This window comes from Falco cherrug, chromosome 5 (assembly GCF_023634085.1).
Source record: "Falco cherrug isolate bFalChe1 chromosome 5, bFalChe1.pri, whole genome shotgun sequence".
In the NCBI taxonomy this organism is placed as follows: domain Eukaryota; kingdom Metazoa; phylum Chordata; class Aves; order Falconiformes; family Falconidae; genus Falco; species Falco cherrug.
In genome coordinates this window covers 64,536,294-64,555,292 of record NC_073701.1, presented here as the reverse complement: position 1 = coordinate 64,555,292, position 18,999 = coordinate 64,536,294, and the positions used below count along the sequence as shown (strand labels likewise).

At 42.9% G+C, this 18,999-nt stretch overlaps 1 protein-coding gene across 2 annotated transcripts; it reads left to right on the top strand.

Annotated features, from left to right (window-relative positions):
• Positions 1-17,135, top strand: KIN (Kin17 DNA and RNA binding protein). Of its 2 annotated transcripts, none has more exons than XM_055711472.1 (13): positions 1-183; positions 2,601-2,695; positions 3,575-3,618; positions 3,764-3,886; positions 4,765-4,946; positions 6,354-6,402; positions 6,724-6,781; positions 10,559-10,679; positions 11,166-11,216; positions 11,914-11,982; positions 13,071-13,170; positions 14,589-14,689; positions 16,165-17,135. In XM_055711472.1, exons 1-13 carry the CDS (start codon positions 70-72, stop codon positions 16,225-16,227), a joined length of 1,170 nt encoding a protein of 389 aa, XP_055567447.1. In that variant the 5' UTR covers positions 1-69; the 3' UTR covers positions 16,228-17,135. The 2 variants fall into 2 exon arrangements, with proteins under 2 accessions (XP_055567447.1, XP_014141269.3); XM_014285794.3 differs by having other exon boundaries at positions 10,556-10,679.
• Positions 17,136-18,999: the final 1,864 nt, after the last annotated feature.

Below are 18,999 nucleotides of genomic sequence, written 5' to 3'. Positions count from 1 at the left end.
GGGGCGCGCGCAGCCACTTCCGGCGGCGCAGGCTGCGGGCCGGGGCGGAGCAGGCTCAGCCTTGCCGCCATGGGGAAGTCGGATTTCCTCAGTCCTAAGGCTATCGCCAACCGCATCAAGTCCAAGGGGCTGCAGAAGCTGCGCTGGTACTGTCAGATGTGCCAGAAGCAGTGCCGCGATGAGGTAAGCCCGCCTCGCTGGCGGCCGGGCCTGTGGCGGGGCGGCGCGGCGGGCCGCGAACCCTGCGGGTCTGGCGATCCTCTGGGGGGGGGGCTCCCGTCCCCTGGTACAGAACCCCAGGCCCCTTGAGGGGGGCCGCTCTCCTGGAGTTGCACAGGGGAGTCGGATGCTTTTGGTTGGGGTCCTCAGTCCCCTTGGGCGGGGGGGCCAATCTCCCACGTAAACGTCCAGAGTGCCATTGAGGGGGACACAGGGGGGATGCGATCGCGTTTGTGGGGGATCCCTAATCCTTTTGTGGGGGCTGGGATTTACTCAGGGGGTGTGGGACTTCATAACCTTCCTGTGGGTTCCCTGGTCCCCTTGCAGCGGGGGTGTAGGGTTGGTTGATTTCCCCTTGGAAGTGTCCTCAGTCGCCTTGTGGGGGCTCTGATCTTGTCTGTGGGGTGCAATCCTTCAGGGGAGCATCCTGGCCTCGCTTTCCAGGAGCACGGGGAGCCTCAACTCACTTTAGGGGAGCATGGGACAGGGCCCTTATTCTCCTTTGGGGGTCCCCAGTGTCTTGTACAGACTACGGTCCCCTGGGGGGCGGATTGGTGGGACCTGGAGGGTTCCTAGTTGCTGAGGGTGGGGTGATCCTATCGGTATCCCCAATCCCACATGGAAGAAGTCTTCATCCACTTTGGAAGAAGTGTGTTGGCTCTGATCCATCTTTGGAGATGTTCAGTCCCCTGAAGAGTGAATGATCAGCCCAGGGTGAGACGGTGCACAGGGTGGCCCCAAAACCTCTGGAGGGACGAGTCCCTCATACACCCCTTGAGAGGTTGCCAGGCTTATGAATTAGGTGGCTCCCATCCAGGAGTTGAAGGTAGCCGTGATTTTTCTTGGGAGCAAGGTGTGTGCAGTGACATGCCCAAGAGGATGCCTGTCTGGAGCATTGTGAGTCACTTTTCATAGAATCACAGAATGGTTTGGGTTGGCAGGGACCTTTAAAGGCCATCTAGTCCAACATTCCCTGCAATGAGCAAGAATATCTTCAACTAGATGAGGTTGCTCACAGCCTCATCCAACCTGACCTTGAATGTTTCCAGGGACAGGACATCTACCACCTTGCTGGGCAACCTGTGCCAGTGTTTGTTTCACCACCCTCATCATAAAAGAAGTTCTTCCTTACATATAGCCTGAATCTATTCTCTTTTAGTTTAAAACATTATCTCTTGTCCTGTTGCAACAGGCCCTGCTAAAATGTTTGTTCCCATCTTTCTTATCAGCCTCATTTAAGTAGTGAAAGGCTGCTAGAAGGTCTCCCTGGCTGTCTCTTCTCCAGGCTGAACAACTGCAGCTCTGTGAGCATTTCCTCACAGGAGAGGTGCTCCATCCCTCTGATCATTTTTGTGGCCCTCCTCTGGACCTCTCAAACAGGTCCATGTCTTTCCTGTACTGATGACTCTGTACTTCTGATTCTGGCTCAGTTTCTTCCCTTCATGAAGAGGTGCTTTTTCTCTGAAGTTTCCCCCTCTGTTTTTTCACTTGTCTGTTCACATGGACCCAGATGCCTGAAGGATATGAGTGTCCTCTTCTTCCTGATTCCCGCCAGAGCTGTGCTCCAAAAGTACCTCCACTTGGGCTAACTATGCTTTTAGTTTGCCTTTCTCCATGAACAGAATCTTTAATGTGCCTTAGAGAGGAGAAGTAAGGCATCCTGTGGATCTTTAATTGCATCATTCTTCAGCTGTTTCTGTTCCCCTCTTCCTTTCACCCAAGAAGCTCAAATCTGGTTCTCCTCCCAGTGACTGCAAGCAAAAAAGCTTCGCTGCTTTACAACCAGATCTTTTTGTAAGGGAAATGGGGCTCCCATGGAATGAAGTTTGCTGTGGATTTAATCATATTGTGGTGAAAGAGCATTAGACAAAAAAGGGTGCAGTCAAACATCCTATGTCTGGTTGTTTTTTGGGGAGCTCTGACAGCTTCAGCCCTGTGCCAGAGGTTGCCAAACTATCACAGTCCACAGCTTGAGCGCTCCCCCCCGCCTGCTTACACATGTTGGTGTTGGTCAGGTAGGGAGCCAGCAGACATTTCCAGTGCTCTCCCACAAGCGCTTGGATGGGTCCTAGGTGGACCTGGGTGGTCCACAGCCATGTCTATGCTGTTCCACAAGGGACAAAGAGTACTGCTGGAATGTCCTGTCTCGTATCCCCTCTCACACTTGTCTGGAGGCTCTTGGCCTTGGGAGGAGTTTTTTTTCTGGCTTGCCTGGTCAGGAGGAACAACCACCCCACGCTAGGCTGAGGCTGGGCTAAGGTGTTTTCTGTAGAGCCTCCAAGAAAATTTGACTTGTAAAACATTACTTTTAACACTGTTCAGCTGTGTGAATGTTGCAAATTGAGACAAAGTCAGGCAAGGTATTTATTTTTGTTTTATAGAATGGCTTCAAATGTCATTGCATGTCAGAGTCCCACCAGAGGCAATTGCTGCTGGCTTCTGAAAATCCTCAGCAATTCATGGATTACTTTTCTGAGTAAGTTTCTATATATTCTTACCCAGATCTTCATTCCTGTACCAGGTCTGCACAGCCATACCTCTAAGGCCCAGTCACGTCCCATTGAAGACACTTTATTCTGACACATTTTAGCATCAGCTCTTTTTTTAGAGGCAGTGTGAAAGTTTAGGCAATGTCTCTTTAGAACACATGTGAGAGGCTTCAAGGAGCCATGATGTTTAATCAAATTTGACAGTTTTATCTTGCGTTTTGAGTCTCATTTTAAGTTGTTCTGCGTTACAAAGTACGTCACCCTTCTGCCCCAGCTAAGTGACTGCCACACACGCAGAGTTACAAAGAGCTAAAAGAACCGTTACAGAGAGATAACAAATCAGGGGTGTGACAAACTTCCCACAGCTTTCCCCAGTCCTTTGTCCAGCTGACCTACATGACAGCTGGGTTGACTGGAGCTGTCTTCAGCCTGAGTCTGAAGTGAGGCTTTATACTCAAGCCCTTGAATTAGCAGTGAGATGAGTGATCAGTGTACCCTCCCCCGCCGCTGCTGCCCTTTCTCCTGCCCTGTGTTTTGTGTCAGGCCAGGAAGAGACCTGGTAATGAAATACCAGCAATTAGCGGGAAGTGTTTAGATTTTGTTCTTTCCATTTTATGCCTTTGAAAGGCTATTATCCTTTTGAAGATTTAACTTGTACATGCATGTACCATATTGTGTTTCTTTGTGTGTATGTACTGCATTTAATACTACTTTATGAGACAGGGAAATGAGCATCTGATTTTCATCATGCTCATTTCAAAAGAGTACTCATGCTTATGCTGCAAATATTTAATTGTTAATGGTAATAGAAAATTGCTTTGGAATCGTTAAAGTTTTATTAAAATACTTTCTTTTTATCCCCTAAGGGAATTCCGAAATGATTTCCTAGAACTGCTCAGGAGGCGATTTGGTAAATACTTTGCTCTTTGTTTGTTTTTAATGTCTTTTATTGGTTCCGTGTGAGAAGTTTTGGTTGGTTTGTCCTAGGTCCCCCACATATTTTTTAATAATAACATTAATATTACTAATAACATCATGATGATGATGTGTTTCAGGAACAAAGAGGGTCCACAATAATATTGTGTACAATGAGTATATCAGTCATCGAGAACACATCCACATGAATGCCACACAGTGGGAGACACTGACTGATTTTACTAAGTGGCTGGGGAGAGAAGGTAAGTGTAGTTTCTCGAGGTTGAGGAGTTGTAAAATTATTGGCTGTTTGCATTGCTGATAATTGATCAGTAAACACTTCTGTTAGTTCTCCATTTTTCTTTCTTCCCCTTCCCTCCTGTATATATATTAACAGATGTCCAGACATATTTCTGTGCTAACCATTAGGAATTTGCTTATGAAAAATGTCTGAAACCTGGCAAACATCAGTCATGAACCTTTCCTAGTTTCATCTGCTGGTCTGTATTTACTGTTAGTATTGCTAAGTTCCAAATCAACTTCCAACAGTTGCCATTTAAAAATTAGAAACTATGATAGAACACTTCTCATGACTACAGAATCCTTCCGTATTTGAAGTGACAGGGTTTAAAGCTCAAGATCTGCAGGTTTTTTGTTCAGCAGGATTAAAAGAGATTAAATGGCACTGCGGTGTGACAGAAAGTTTACTTTGGCTCTGATTGCCTGTGTCCTACAGGACACGTTCATGAGTCATGTAAGTTAGTAACAATAATGTAGCATAGTAATGTTTCCTTTAATATGATGCTGTTAGTGTGTATTGTTCATATATGTTAGATTTCTGTTTTCTTCCCTGTTAAAACAGTGGGAAGGAAACATTTCCTTCAATAAGGAAAGTATTGCAAAACACTCTGTTCACTTTATTACATACACTGGCCTATTTCCAAATAGAACTGGCTAGCTGAAGGGCAGGAACACATACTAAAGATAATTCAAAGTCAATTCTACCAGGCCAGTAAAGGAGTACATTGTCTCTGGTAAAGTATCTGCATTGTTATAGTGAACCTGGACTGTGAAAATTATCCTTGTCCCTTGCTTGCTTTTGTTAGTATTAATCTTACTCTTTCTTCTATTGACTTCTTAGGTCTTTGCAAGGTTGATGAGACTCCAAAAGGCTGGTATATTCAGTACATTGACAGGGACCCAGAGACTATTCGCAGGCAACAAGAACAAGAAAGGAAGAAGAAACAGGACCTTGATGATGAAGAAAAAACAGCGAAATTCATTGAACAACAAGTTAGAAGAGGTTTGGAGGGGAAAGAACTGGTGAGGAAAATTGCACTGTATGTCCACCTTCAGCTCAAAACTGTTCTTGGTTAAGTTAATGGTGAATTCGACACTGGTGGGATCCTTTGGTGAATTCGACACTGGTATTTCCTGTGCAGTCAGAAGATGATGAGTAAGCTTCATGCTTTAGATTACAAGCTCATCACCAGTTCGAACTGAGAAACGGTGGGCATATTTGACTGCATTGCTGGTCTCATCTAAGCCAGAAGGAATAGTCTTCTCCCGCATACTTCTGATAGGAGCCTTGACTGACTTGTTTCTGTTGAAATTGCAACTTGTTACATTTCCTTGACTAACCAGCTTGCTGGTGTTTTTTACGGCTGATGAACATCAAGGTCCTCTATGGATTCACAGTTTCAAAAAGTAAATAAAAGAAAGCAGAGGTTTACAGCTCCTTTTTAGATTTGTTGTGGTTTTGAAATCCTGTGGCCCTTGTGTCTGATCCTGGCCATTTCAGACTGGTTTAGACTGTTTTCTTCCATACTTGAATCATGACAGCGGTTCACTTATGTCCTGAATTTTCTGCTATACAGTTATCTTAGATTAACCTGCTCTGGAGGAAAACCTGGAGTTACTTTGTACCTGGCTTGCTTTAGTACTAAAGGAGTAATAATTACTGCTTTTCAAGTGATTAGTGATTTAAAAAACACTCTTGATTTTAGGAGAGTAAACAATACAGTAACCAGCATGATGCCTCTTCATTCATGTTTCTTCACAACTTTTAGGGCTACAAGTAACAAGTAACTTGTACAGTGGAGAGACTGAAGTAAATAACTAGGGGGGAGCTGACATAATCAGATCCTTATAGTGACAAGTTTTATTTTGGTAGTACTGATGTGGTGTTTGGGATCTGTTTATTTTGCGTCATTCCGTGACTTCTATACATGTTGCCTGGGACTGGAACCTCACATTTGATCCTGGGTATTGATAGGTACATTTAAATGCTGTTATAAACGATTATCTTTTTCTTAATTTAAAACTAATTGAAATTTAAATGGTCTGAGCCTTCGGTGCTAAAAATTTGGAATGATTCCAGAATTTCCTTCTCTGAGTTAAGAGTTTGTCCAGAAACCAGTCTAATCATGCTGGTTCAAATAGAGAAAACTGCTTCAATAAGGCCACTTTCCTTTCATGCTGGAATCGAGCAAGTTCAGACAGAAACTCTGTAGAGTGTTAATTAGAGAATTTTGCACAGGAGCCTGTAATGAGATAATGTTTTCAATTTATAATCTTCAGTGGATCAAGCCAGGATGAATATTACAGTTACTTGTAATCATTTTGCAGTCGTCTGTAAAACTGAGCTAATCAATGATCACCAAAAAATGGTATCTTGGCTTAGTTTTCTGTCTGACTCTTGAAACGTGTTTTGTGGGTTTTTTTTGGCAGGAAAAGCCAGTCTATACTGAACTGAACAGAGAAAACGAAGAAGAAAAAGGTAACCAGATTTTGATACATGTAATTTTCTAGAACCTACAGAGGCTGATTTTGTGATCAAAATGAGATGTGCACTGAGGCCTGCTCGGTGCTTCATAAAGTGCTTTGAGATCAGTTCTAAGTAGCACTGGAATATAGAAATACAAAGTATTCTTTCTCATAAAGTTTAAAGTAATTTATTTTAAAAGCTGAACCAAAACATAGATTAGTAAATATTTTCAAATTTATGATCTTTTCCATTTGCAGATTTAAAAAATTTTAACATCCGTCAATGTAGTTACTTTTAAAGATAGAAATAGAGTAATGTCTTTTTATTTTTTAGTTACATTTAATTTAAACAAAGGAGCAAGTACTTCAATAGCAGCATCTTCTAAAACAAGGTGAGAAAAGAATTTAAGGGCGACCCTTACTGTTGCAAAGCACTTATTTGACAATGATATTTGTGTGGGCAGGAAGATGTATCTTGTCCCAAAATATTTGAAGTCTAATGTCTCATCCTGTCATGTTGTTCAGGAGGAGATATTAGGTGACCTCATGGTTCTTTTGTATTTGAAATGGATGAATGGGTGTATCTTAAATGTGTGCTGTGAGGAGCCTTCTCCGTAAAGCAATAGGCAGTTTCCAGTTCCTGCAAGAAGATACTGGTGTGTGAAAAGGTGGATAACGGATCCAGTCAAAGCATTTGAAGTGAATGTCATCTAGTCCCAGCAGCCTTCTATGAGTGGGTATTTGTGATTGGTTAATTTTGGTTCCTAAAAGGTTTGATTGCCTTGTCTAATTGGAGGTAATAGTTTCTTTGATCATCATTTAAGAAGCCGAATCTACCTGATGTAAATCTTTCTAAAGCTCGTGAATTTAATTGTCATCATATAACCACGAGCAATGCAGGACAAAAGGGATCAATAATGCAAACAATAGTGACTTACAGCAGCCTGTGAAACTGTTTGATGAGCAGTGCATCTTTTCATGTGAGGCAATATTTTAATTAAACGTATTGCAGGTAAAATGAAAGCTTTCCTCTCATCACAAGCTCAACTCTTAGATAAGGTATCTGATGGGAGATGTGCCAGGCAGAAAATGAGACAATAAAGTAGTTCCTTGCAATAATAAATACAGATTTCAGGCTTTGAGGAAAACTTGTAATTTATCCCTAAGCATTGAGTTGTGCTTAAGATGAGTTTGAAACTTAATTCAGATGCTTACTTGAATAGTTTCAATGAGGAGTGCTTAAGGTGCTTGCTAAAATTTGGCTGAATGGGAAATCATATATCAAATAGTGTAATTTTTTTTCATAGCATATGAGAGATGCTTGTCTGTAAACTTTTTAATGGGAATGTAAAAGCAAAATTGGGATACCAACTTCATGGTAAAGTGACCAGACGGTGGTTTATATATCACAGGTGACACAGCTGCTTCCTTCTGTCAGCATAAAGGTGTGATCTGCAGCTGTTGGCTAATACTGAGGTTCAGTTGAGCTTAACCTGATGTCTGGTAGGCCAGTGCAGCATGTGGTAGGAATTCCTGGCTTCCCACCTTCTGCGCTTGCTGCACAAGCTACCGAAACTTAGCACTTGTATTTCCTGAGCAGGGTGCAGAAATAGGGCCAGGAGATCGTAGTCAGTGAATGGCAGAGTTTTGAGTGTGTGGGGATGCTAGCGGTTGGGTACAGTGGTGGAGTTGGAGCCTTGCTGAGAACAGGAGTGAGGGGGGAGCTGTGCCTTTCCTCGAACATCTGTGCGGCTGACATGAAGCAAGGAGTCACCACTGCCACTGTGGACACAGTTTCTGATGCTGACTGCCCTTGAGCAAACTGGGAGCCCTGGACTTACTTTTTTCCCTCAGGAACTTGCATCCTCAAATCCCTGCTTAACTCACTCAGTGGACAAGTAAGATTAGAATTACTTCTAATTAAGGATTGAGCAGAAGCAACTGTCAAGGTCACTGACTCCTGTCTGCAGTACTGCAAAAGTGTACCAGTGTACAGTCCTGTCTGCACACTGATCAGCCTCCATTGTACACAGCTAGGATCTCTGCAGCCCTATAATCCCAAGGGAAGATCCTTCAAAACCTGTTTGCTCTAATGGTTAGGACCTTGTCTGTAATTTCACACGTAAATGTGGTTATGGTCCGTTTCATAGAATCACAGAATAGTTTGGCTTGGAAGGGACCTTAAAAAAGGCCATCTAGCCCCAACCCCCCTGGCAGGGGCAGGGACACCTTCAACTAGACCAGGTTGCTCCAAACCCCATCCAGCCTGTCCTTGAGCACTGCCAGGGATGGGGCAGCCACAGCTGCTCTGGGCAGCCTGTGCCAGTGTCTCACCACCCTCGTGGTAAGGAATTTCTTCCTAATGTCTAATCTAAATCTACCCACTTTTAGCTTCAAACCATTCCCCCTTGTCCTATTGCTACAGGTCCTTTTAAAGGTCTGTCCCCATCTTTCTGATACCAGTTTATAGCAGTTGGTCTCATGTTGGTCTGGGTGTTTAACATACATAGTTCTTTTTCTCCCTGGTGTTTGCTTTCTCAGACAATGTATTTGTAGAGAACAGTCTCAGGCTCTCTTCACTGTGCTGTACAAGCAGGCCTGCACATTGCTGGCCTTATCTCTCCATCCCCCTGATCTGCTGAATATCGCTTCCCTTGTCCTTGTTCCAGTTTCAGCTAATCTTGAAGAGGGGAGCTGATAAATTTGTGCATGCTGCAAATGAAACGTTCCCAAGGCTTATACAAGGCACTAATGCTTTTCTGTCTTGATGCTTCCTAGGATTGCATTTGACTCTTTCATGACTGGTCCACACTGGTAGCTGTCATCTGTGATTATAGCCAGACCCCTTTCTGCTTTTGTTGTTCTTAAACAGCTCCCAGTAGATAGAAGGTAATCAGAGTAAACTTTTCCAAAATATGTGAGCTTGCATAATGTGCTATTGAATTCTGTGTGGTATTTAAAACTTGATTTTCAAGATAAACCAGTCCCTTCTGGTGTCCAATTCTTTCTTGTCTTCTCCATGTTGATGACACACCCGAACAGCGTTGGTGGTCTCTCACTTTGTCCCAGGGTCCTTAATGAATATGTTAAATAAGATTTATTTTAAAATTGACACCCAGGAATCTCTTAGTAACCTCACGGCTAAATATGTTAGCTGCCTTAAATATAGGCACTGCATTTGTTATGTTTTAATTGTATGTTACCCTTTATGAGATGTTATTTTATGTACTTGCTATTTGATTTGTGATGTAATTTGCTATTTCTTCTAGAACTCTACTATGGAGATTATCCAGACTTTCTGTGAAATACAATTTCTTTCTCGATTTTGCTTCTACTGCCATTTCTGTATCTCCATTGCCGTTACTTATCTTCCCCTTGCTAGTATATCTAACATCCTCACCATAGGCAGAACATGCTGTTTGTTGCAAGGCCATATTAATATTACCTTACTCTCCACCTCACAGCAGCCGCCTTCATCTTTTTGGATGATAGAACACCTGCATGTTTTTACTGCATTTAAATGTCTTTACAAAAATGGCTTAACTCAAGCTGCCTTTAGCTTTACCTAGATGTTCCCTGATACGTAACTTTTTGTGCTGATTGCTCTTTTCTTTCATAACCTGTAGGCCATTTGCCTATTTTGAATGTCATTGTGAAGATGGTGTTTATTTGCTGGGTGTGGAGCCCTTTTCTACAGATTCCCATGTGTTTTCTCCCATTGCTGGATAGGTTAAGTATCTCTCTCTGAAATGAGTTCTAGATGTCTACCATTTTTGAGAGTTCCCCTGTCCAGGTGGCTTCTCTAAAGCCCCAAGTTTGTCCTTTCGAATTTGAAAAGCTTATTTGCCGACCTGCTTTTTTCTTCTCCATTGAACTCAAGTCCCCGATCAACACTTTGCTTTTGCACTGGTGAACTGATCGTTAGGTTGTTGTCATTCTGCTGGACTGCTAGCAGCAAACATCAGTGGACATGGAGTTTACACCTCAAGGAGATGTATCTGCCAAACGCAGTCCTAGAGAAGGGAGACGTGTAGGGTCTGGAAGGTGACTTGCACGCTGAAATTAAATAGATTAGCAGGCCTTTTTGCACAACCAGTTCATCAAATGCATCTGGGTAGAGGATACAGTGTAAGGTCTGCTGTGAAAACACCATCTTACTTTTCCAGCAGTGTCCTTGGACCAAATGCACTGAAGATGGTGGAAGGGGCAGTTAAAAGAAAAGAATCAGCTCATAGCTCTGGTCAGCCCAAAGAGAAAAAGAAGAAATCTGCACTGGATGAGATTATGGAGGTAATAATCATGCAGGATCTGTCTCTTTGTAACCCCATGCCCATGGCAATGCCCACTTTACCAGGGAGTCCCTTTGAAGTAACCTCAGACCTTCAGTTCGTATGGAATTCGGATTTTGATATCTTATCAGGCAAAATGATTTCACTTCCCCATTAAAACTGGTTTCTGCTGCTCATCTGTGCTTCCTCCCCATATGACTGAGATGTTGGAAGTAAAGGAATACAGATTTGGAAGAGAAGAAAATATATAGAAACACTTGACAAAAAAACCGTATAAATCTCCATCATTTTATCATGGATTCCTGGATCTCATCGGTTTGATTTTTATGCAGCAAACACACACTGACTTACCCTTATTTAGGGATTGTTTTTTTTTTTTTTTATTCTGCACTTGATGTGGGTCTGGAGAATTGGTTCAGCTTTTCAAAGGCATAGGAAAGCTGCAGTGAAAGGAGGAAGTAAATGGTGATTATTTGTTGTTCTGTAGCTTGAAGAGGAGAAGAAAAGAACATCTCGAAGAGACTACTGGTTGCAGCCTGTAAGTGTCTTAAAAATTACTGTTTTGCCAAACACAACTGATTCTGCATCTCTAAAGCCACTATTGATTTGTGTAAATATCCAAAAGCAGGTTCCAAACTAAATTCACTCTTACTTTCCAAGCTGCCAAGTGTGAAATATTACAGTGTCTGGGAGGAATTACTCTTCTGGTTGAGCATGATCTGCAGTGTGAAGCATGGAATGCCTGATCTCAGATGGGGTGGAATTCAATAATTAAACAGTTGGTACTGTGAATCTCTACAGGTCATGTTTAAATCATGATTATTACCACAACCCCCTTCTTTCTACATAGTAGTTGACTTGCACAGAGCTGTGGAAGTCTGCATCAGCCTTTGAGCTGAGACCTCATCTCAGCTTCTACTTTTTTGATTGGACTTCTAGATCAAGAAGTCCGGACCTTGACCCATTGTGAGCTGTCACATTATATCTTGAATTCAAGTGTAGCCATATTTGTAAAACAAAAAAAAGTCTTGAGATGCTACTTTGAGGCAATAACTCAGGGATAAAGACAAATTCCTGAAAGCTGAGTCTTTGCTGTTGTTGCTTCCCATGCTGTGTTGTGCAATCTGTGGTTGGGGTCAGAGCGACCTGAATGTGTAATTAGTTTAGATTGTGTAATTGTTTGTGTGTTTTGCCTTTTTATTTTAATTTTTTTTCTCTACTTTCAAATCTTCCAGGAAATCATTGTCAAAATTGTAACAAAAAAGCTTGGGGATAAGTATCACAAGAAGAAGGCAGTTGTGAAGGTAAAGTGTGCAAATGGAAGCATGTGGCATTGGTTGAGCTTTTCTGGTATCAGATAACTTCTGAAGTTTGTTTCATTGTGCAAGTTGTTCAGCTTTAACTCAATGCTGATAGGGCTGAAGCATCACCTTAACTCTTTTGGGACTTACTTTGGGCAGGGAGTGAATTGCTGACTTGGTTTAATGTCACGATGTACTTGGTGATCCTTTCTTAAGCGCTGTTTTGTTCTGCATAGTTTGTCCCTATTAACACATCTGTCTTGGAGAACAGTCAGTCACTTTGTCAGTGTGATACAACCAAGAGCAGTGCAATGGCATTTTAGTCTGAGACTAGTCAGTTTTGCACTGATATTTAAGCTTCAGGCTGTCTTTGAGCAGGATTTCATTTGTGTACAAAATCTTCAGGCTGTAAGCCTTGCTGTGTTGTTCGGAAGGGCTTTCAGCCACTGCTAGTGGAATGGTGCTCTGCTGGGTAGTCCAAGGTTCAACAGTCTCTGGCAAAAGCACCAAAGGTGACACCCACGTGTGTTTTGAAGGATCAGCAAGAGTGTATAGAGCTCAAAATCACAGCTTTTTGATAGACATCTGGAAGGTGTATGAGTCCCAGTGGCTGTCTTCCACTGAGCTCCGAGTATGAGAGGTGGAACATGGTTTATGCTAGGCGCAAAAACCTCAGTGACATTTTGCCTCACTGAGAGGTAGTGTCCCAGTTGTCACTGTGTGGCTTCCAGCCAGCTTAACCTCCCGTGATGGAAAGAAGCCTCTAATTTGCTCTGCATCTTTGAGAGAATAGCTAAGGTAGCTGACTCAAAGGTTGACAATATCTTCAGACAAGGCTGAAAAAATTAGTAGTCAATTAAACCAGTCGTTGTTCAAGAGGAGCCCTTTTAATCTAGCCTTAACTTCAGAGTGGGGCTGGTCAGCAGTTCTTGAAAGCTGGATGCCCCTAGGGACAGCTCAGAAGTCCTTGCTGCTGCTTTTGAAAATGTAGAAGTGCAGACTTGCGGTCCCGAGTTTGTTAATTTTGAAATGTAAATTTAGAGATTTTTTTCATTATTATTTTTCTGATTGGCCTCTGCCTTTTGCAACAGGAAGTGATTGACAAATATACAGCAGTTGTGAAGATGATTGATTCTGGAGACAAACTGAAGCTTGATCAGACACATCTAGAAACTGTAATACCAGCACCAGGTACAGCTGTTTTGTTCAGTTTTCAGCTTAGTTATCACTGCAAAAACTTACATTTCAGTTCTCTTAAAACTATATATTCATCAGCTTGAAAGCACCATAACCTCTCCTAGGAAGGCAGGCTGAGAGAGTTGGGGTTGTTCAGCCTGGAGAAGAGAAGGCTCTGGGGGCACCGTATAGCAGCATTTTGGTATGTAAAGGAGGATTATAAGAAAGACAGGGGCAAACTTTTTAGTAGGGCCTGTTGTGATGCAAGGGTAATGGTTTTAAACTAAAAGAGGGTAGATTCAGGCTAGATAAAATGAAGAGATTTCTTATGGTGAGAGTGGTGAGACACTGGCACAGGTTGCCCAGAGGGGTGATGGATGCCCCATCCTTGGAAACATTCAAGGTCAGGTTGGACGGGGCTGTGAGCAGCCTGATCCAGCTAAAGGTGTCCTTGCTTATTGCAGGGAGTTGGACCAGATGGCCTGTAAAGGACCCCGCCGACCCAAACTATTCTGTGATTCTATGGAGAGCCTCTTGAGACAACATTTCATACACTACTCTGATCGTTTACCTAATATCCTCTGGTTACTTTCTAGGGAATTATTACATTGTTTCTGCTTTGAGTCTTCACCGTCCCTTCATGTAAGAATTAGGTTCTTTTCTGAGAGGACTGAAGTGCTTTAGGAATGGGCTCATTTGATGAGATGAAAGCATCTCTCTTCAGCTGCCAGGAAGCATCTCTGGGAGCCATACAGAGCCCTTGGTCATATTTATCCTGTATCTTACCTCCAAAGTCATGCCTTGAATAGCTGTGGATTCTTGTTAAAGCTTACCTCATCTCCTCTTTGGTTTACTGGTGGTTTTTGGCTGATACACACTAATGTTTATGTGTAGCACCAGACCAGTACTTCAGGGAACGGTCAGGGTAGCAGTGAGCAGAACACTTGTCAGTGTACATACAGGGAAGCAGGATGTAGGATTTTGGGATTCAGAGATTCTTCAGCAGACCTGCTGCGTTTTGCATTTCTGCAGCTGGTGAAGAGCTGGTTGATGGTGCTGGTGAGTGCTCTTTAGCATAACATACTTGCAGGCGAGCTCTGCCCACCCTTGCACTAGGATTGATGCCTGTGGGAGAAGAAAGCAAAAAGGGGATACACTGAGCTGTTAGCACAGGGAATGGGATGTGGGAGAAATAGCTTTGGCTTCTTTCCCTGATGTAGGGGCAGAAGCCATTGAAATTACTATCAGCGTAGCCTGGAGCAGTAAAGTGAGGCGCACTTTGGAAATGCGCAGGGTGTGAGGCAAAGCTGGGTGCTGCTTGCTGAAGCTGCTGGGGCAAACCTCTCCCTCAGCTGCCAGTGGAGTTGAACACAACTCCGTCAAAAGGAGTTGGGAGCCCCGTGGTGTAACTGTTTTCTTATTTCTCATTTCAGGCAAGAAAGTGATGGTGTTAAATGGTGGTTACAGGGGAAATGAAGGCATCTTGGAATCTATCAATGAAAAGAAGTTTTCAGCGACAATAATCATCGACTCTGTAAGTATCAAATGCTGCAAGATCTCATTTGTTTAGAGCACTTTTCATCTGTACGTTGGAGAGCTTTCACAAAGAAAAATGGTATCATTAATCCTGTCTTACAGATGGGATTTATGGTGTGCAAGATGCTGTGGTCACCACACACCTATTCCCAACCAGTAGGAAAACAGCCACGTATTCCCCTTTGCAGACTAATGCTCCGCTTTTGCCTTTAAAAAGATGCCAGGATGCTGAATTCAGCAAGTTTTGAACTTGAAAGAGGCTTGCAAGCTATTTCGTATGTTTATTTTGAACGTGGCTGCTGTACTATTTTGTGGGAAGGTAAAAAATGTTAAGTATGCAAGGAGGTGAATTTTCTCCTGCCTTTTCCAAACTGAGTGTGGGGCTTTATGTGTGTATTTGTTGTCTTGTTCGTTGTTAAGGTGTTGGGTTTTTTTTTTGTTTTGTGGTTTGGTTTGGTTTTTTTACCTGTTGCCTTTCTCTGGGCTAAAATTAGGCCATGTTGTCATGCCTGTGTGGCTGCTTCTTTGTTCTCTGCAAAATCAACCTTTAAACTCAGTGATACAGCAGAGAGGGTATTGTCTCCAAGACAAATTTCTTAAACAGAACTTGCAGGAGAGAGACCCTTTTGGGGTCTCGTGCAAAGAAGGGCTGCAGAAACTCTGCCCATACTGGACTCTGGAAAATTTGCTTGAAAAGAGACTGTGCAGCTGTCGTGACCAAAGAAGAGCTTTGGTTGGAACTAAGGATTAGGATAACATTGGTCTTGGAAAGCAAGGGTAGTTTTTTCTCTAGTTCTGATGCTTGTAGGTGTTAAGATTTCACCTTCCTGCATGAACTCTGAGTCTATAAATTAAAAATGGGTGAAACTACCCCTGGAAACTAGTGAAGCCTGTGAGATTTTCTTTTTAGTTGTAGGGTAACCAGAATTTTTATATATACAAGTTTGTATTCAAAATAAAATTTTTTATTACTTTTAAGTTCACAATGAATTAATTCAAAGCAGCTGCTTATGTTTGCCCCAAAATTGCAAGGACTTTAAGACAGATAGGGTCCTGAAAGTGAAAAGATTTCTGGGACAGTGTTGAGGCCCTGTCACATTCTCCAGTCAGGTTGAAAGTAATGAAACAGAAACATTGTGTTGTGAGCAAGTCCCAAACCTGCAGTTCTTTGGATGCATTCTGCTATGCAGCCCCTCTGCAGCCTCCAGTGTAGAGTTGTATGTGGCTTTTGGACAGAACACTTAAACAGAAAAGTAGTTGTTGTGCTTTTACTGTATGCAGCACTGAGTAAAGACGCTAATGCCTGTGATTTCCAGTGCTATTCGCTTTGGTTGTACTTCTTGAAAAACATCTGAATGTGGAGAGATTTCAGACAACCCCTTTAGCTATCTTTCTTTAAGCTCCCTATTGGGAATTCAACAAACAAACAGGTTTATATTTTGATCTTACTTATTCTACTATGTTATTCTCCAGGGACCTTTAAAAGGACGCCGAGTTGAAGATATCCAGTATGAAGACATTTCCAAACTCGCCTGAGGTGCTCATCATGGATCAGAGAAGGTTTTGGTTCCCAGAAACATCTTTCTAGCATCTTGCAGGCAGACACTCTACCATGTCAGGGTTTTAATTGCGTGTGTGTATGTATTTATAATGTACATAGAAATTAACCACAAGCAAACTGGGTTTATTTAAAGATCACTATGGATTTGTTACATAAAATGTTTGTGGAAATCTTATCGGTGGAAATATTTCATCTAATTCTATATCAAAGTTATAATATTTGGTTCAATTCCCTTTTGTAAAATACAGCAGATAGCTGCAAGCTGGAGAATTTTATTTACTGAAGCATGTTAGCAGTTCCCTAAGAGAGAGAATTACCTACAAATAGCTGCTTGAGGCAGGCAGTGTGCGTCGGAGCCAGTGGAGTTGAAACAACACACTTCTCAGTTTGCAGCCAAAATTGAGTTCTGGCTGCAGGAACAAGGAAAGGGATTAAGAGAATAGCAGGAAGGTAAGAGTGCTGCAGGGGATTATTCTCCTGGATGTTGAAGGAGTGGTCTGGTGTATTAAGTGTTGTCACCAATGTATTTTTGGTTAGCGCGTTGGCGATAGTGGAATGCAAGTCATCACTCCTCTGTCGTGTTTGTCAGGGTTCCTCATAATACTAATATGCAATTTATCTTCATGTCGACTCCAGGGTGGATGTTACTTGTGAGGTCTCTAGGACACGAGCCAAAGTGTGTGCAGGTACAAAGTGGTGATTGTTGGTTTGGTTTTTTAGATCCTCTTCATTTGTTCGTGCTTCCATTGTTGCTCTGCTACGTGAGTAACATTACTCATGCTAAATGATGTACGATGTTACTCTTTTATTTTGTAAAAAACGTCACATTTTGTACAATGCTTAATTTCTAAGGCAGTTCAGGAATAAACATAAACCTTTCTTAGGTCAGTGTATTTCTTATCACCCTTTGAAATGTGGGAGGCGTCTGCTGGTTTACATCCACCAAGGAGCGCAGGAAGGTGCCCAGCTGGCGCACTGCCTTGGTTGGGTGGGGGCGGTGCAGGCTGTCCTGGGGAGAGTACAGACTGATGGTCCGGTCTGCCTGATGGTCCGGTCTGCCCTGGCGAGGTGGCTGTCTCTGGTGGGATGGAGACCAACAGCCCTCATACCCCTCAGCAGAGATCTCAGCTGCGGGCTGAAGTGAGGCTGGAGGGGGGCAGGATGCCGTCGTGCTGTGCACATCAGCTTTGCTGCAGTTTCAGAGTTCAGGGTCGCTAGAGGCAAAAGTCGCTGTTCCTCGTCCCTTTCCGTGCCTCAGAGGGTCACCGCCGTGTTGGTTTGTGGTTTCCAGGGGACCCCTGCAGGAGAACTGGAAGACTGCAGAGGTTTAGTGAAACGGCCGCTGCCTGGAGCAGCCCGGAAGAACCTCACACGGGATATCAAATGGTTTTCCAGGGATCCCAGACGTAAATGCAAGGCAGAGTCAAGCAGTAATGCAGTATCTAAAGAATGGAGAATTACGAGGAAGGGAACTGGAGGCAGAAGACACTTGTCTGCAAATTCAGGCTCTTTGCACGGCCTGGGTTATATGAACAGTTATGTTCTTTCTCAAAGAGAAGGTATTGGGTGAGAAGAGGCATGTAGGAGAGTCATGGGGGTAAGTGAAAGGACATCTGTATTACTCAAAATAATTAGACAACATCCGGAAGCCTGAAAAATTAAAGTGAATGTAATAGACGTGGAGTTATAAATTGTGTGGAAAAGACCAGAGAATGATTATTCTCTGCTTGTATTCACATACAAGCTAGGAAACACCATGGAATTACTGATTTGGGGATTTAAAAACACGCTCGATGGGTTTTTCCTCCCCTGACAGAGCCTGGTTAAACTGGGGAACTCACTGCTGCAGGGTGTTGTGGAGGCCAAAGCTAATAAATGAGTTCGAAGAAGCAATGAATGGTTTGTGGGGAAGCTGCTTACACTTCCAAGAGTTACTCTGAAGAGACACTTAAAACATACTGATCATCTCACTCCTGACACCGTGGCTGCAAGAAAGATCAGGTACCAGCCTTTAGTTTGTATGTGAAGGAAACTGAAGTTCAGAATGGCAAGCAGATTACTTGGGTGCCCTCCCTCGATCAGGGCTGCTGAGAAGAATCTGGCCAACATTTTTTTTTTCTAAGGTCGCCAGAAAGCAGGGTTTTGATTCTGGCTCTAGGTACACACACGTGCATATTTGTTTCACTGCCGGTCTGGTTCTTTGGTGAATACTCCTGAAGAGTAAGGCAGCTTTTGGAAGCTAATCCCACTGGAAGGGAAGCTTTGGGTACTGATGGCAATGTCTGTATAGTCTGAATGTTTTGTGCTTTCCCAGATTTGTATCTGTGTGTGAACTCTAATGTGATGTTGATATTTTCACAAAAAATAGACTGGAGGTTGTCTCAGACTCCTGGAACTAATTTTCCTGCACTATCAGTTACCTCGAGGACATTCCTCACCAGTGGTTAACCCATCCTTAAAAGACTGGAGTCTCCTCATGATACCCATTGCAGAGCACGTGTTCCTTTTCTGTTAAATTTTCTTTACATCTAATGCACATCCTCCTTTTGCCCCAGACCAGCAGTGTATGAACTTATTTTCCCGACAGCCTGAAAAAGCAAAGGTGTAAGTATTGATCATGGTCGTGTGTGCTGCCCACACTGCAGGAGCCGCGCTGCTGTTCCAGGTCTACTATGAAATGTATACTACAAAAGTAAATTATTAAGGGAGTTTACTATCCATTAAGTCAGACACAGCAAGATACCTAC

Coding starts and splice junctions, on each gene's coding strand:
- KIN (XM_014285794.3), top strand. CDS start 70: ATGGGGAAGTCGGATTTCCTCAGTCCTAAGGCTATCGCCAACCGCATC. Junction 2,696..3,574: donor TTCATGGATTACTTTTCTGA/GTAAGTTTCTAT, acceptor TTATCCCCTAAG/GGAATTCCGAAATGATTTCC. Junction 3,619..3,763: donor ACTGCTCAGGAGGCGATTTG/GTAAATACTTTG, acceptor GATGTGTTTCAG/GAACAAAGAGGGTCCACAAT.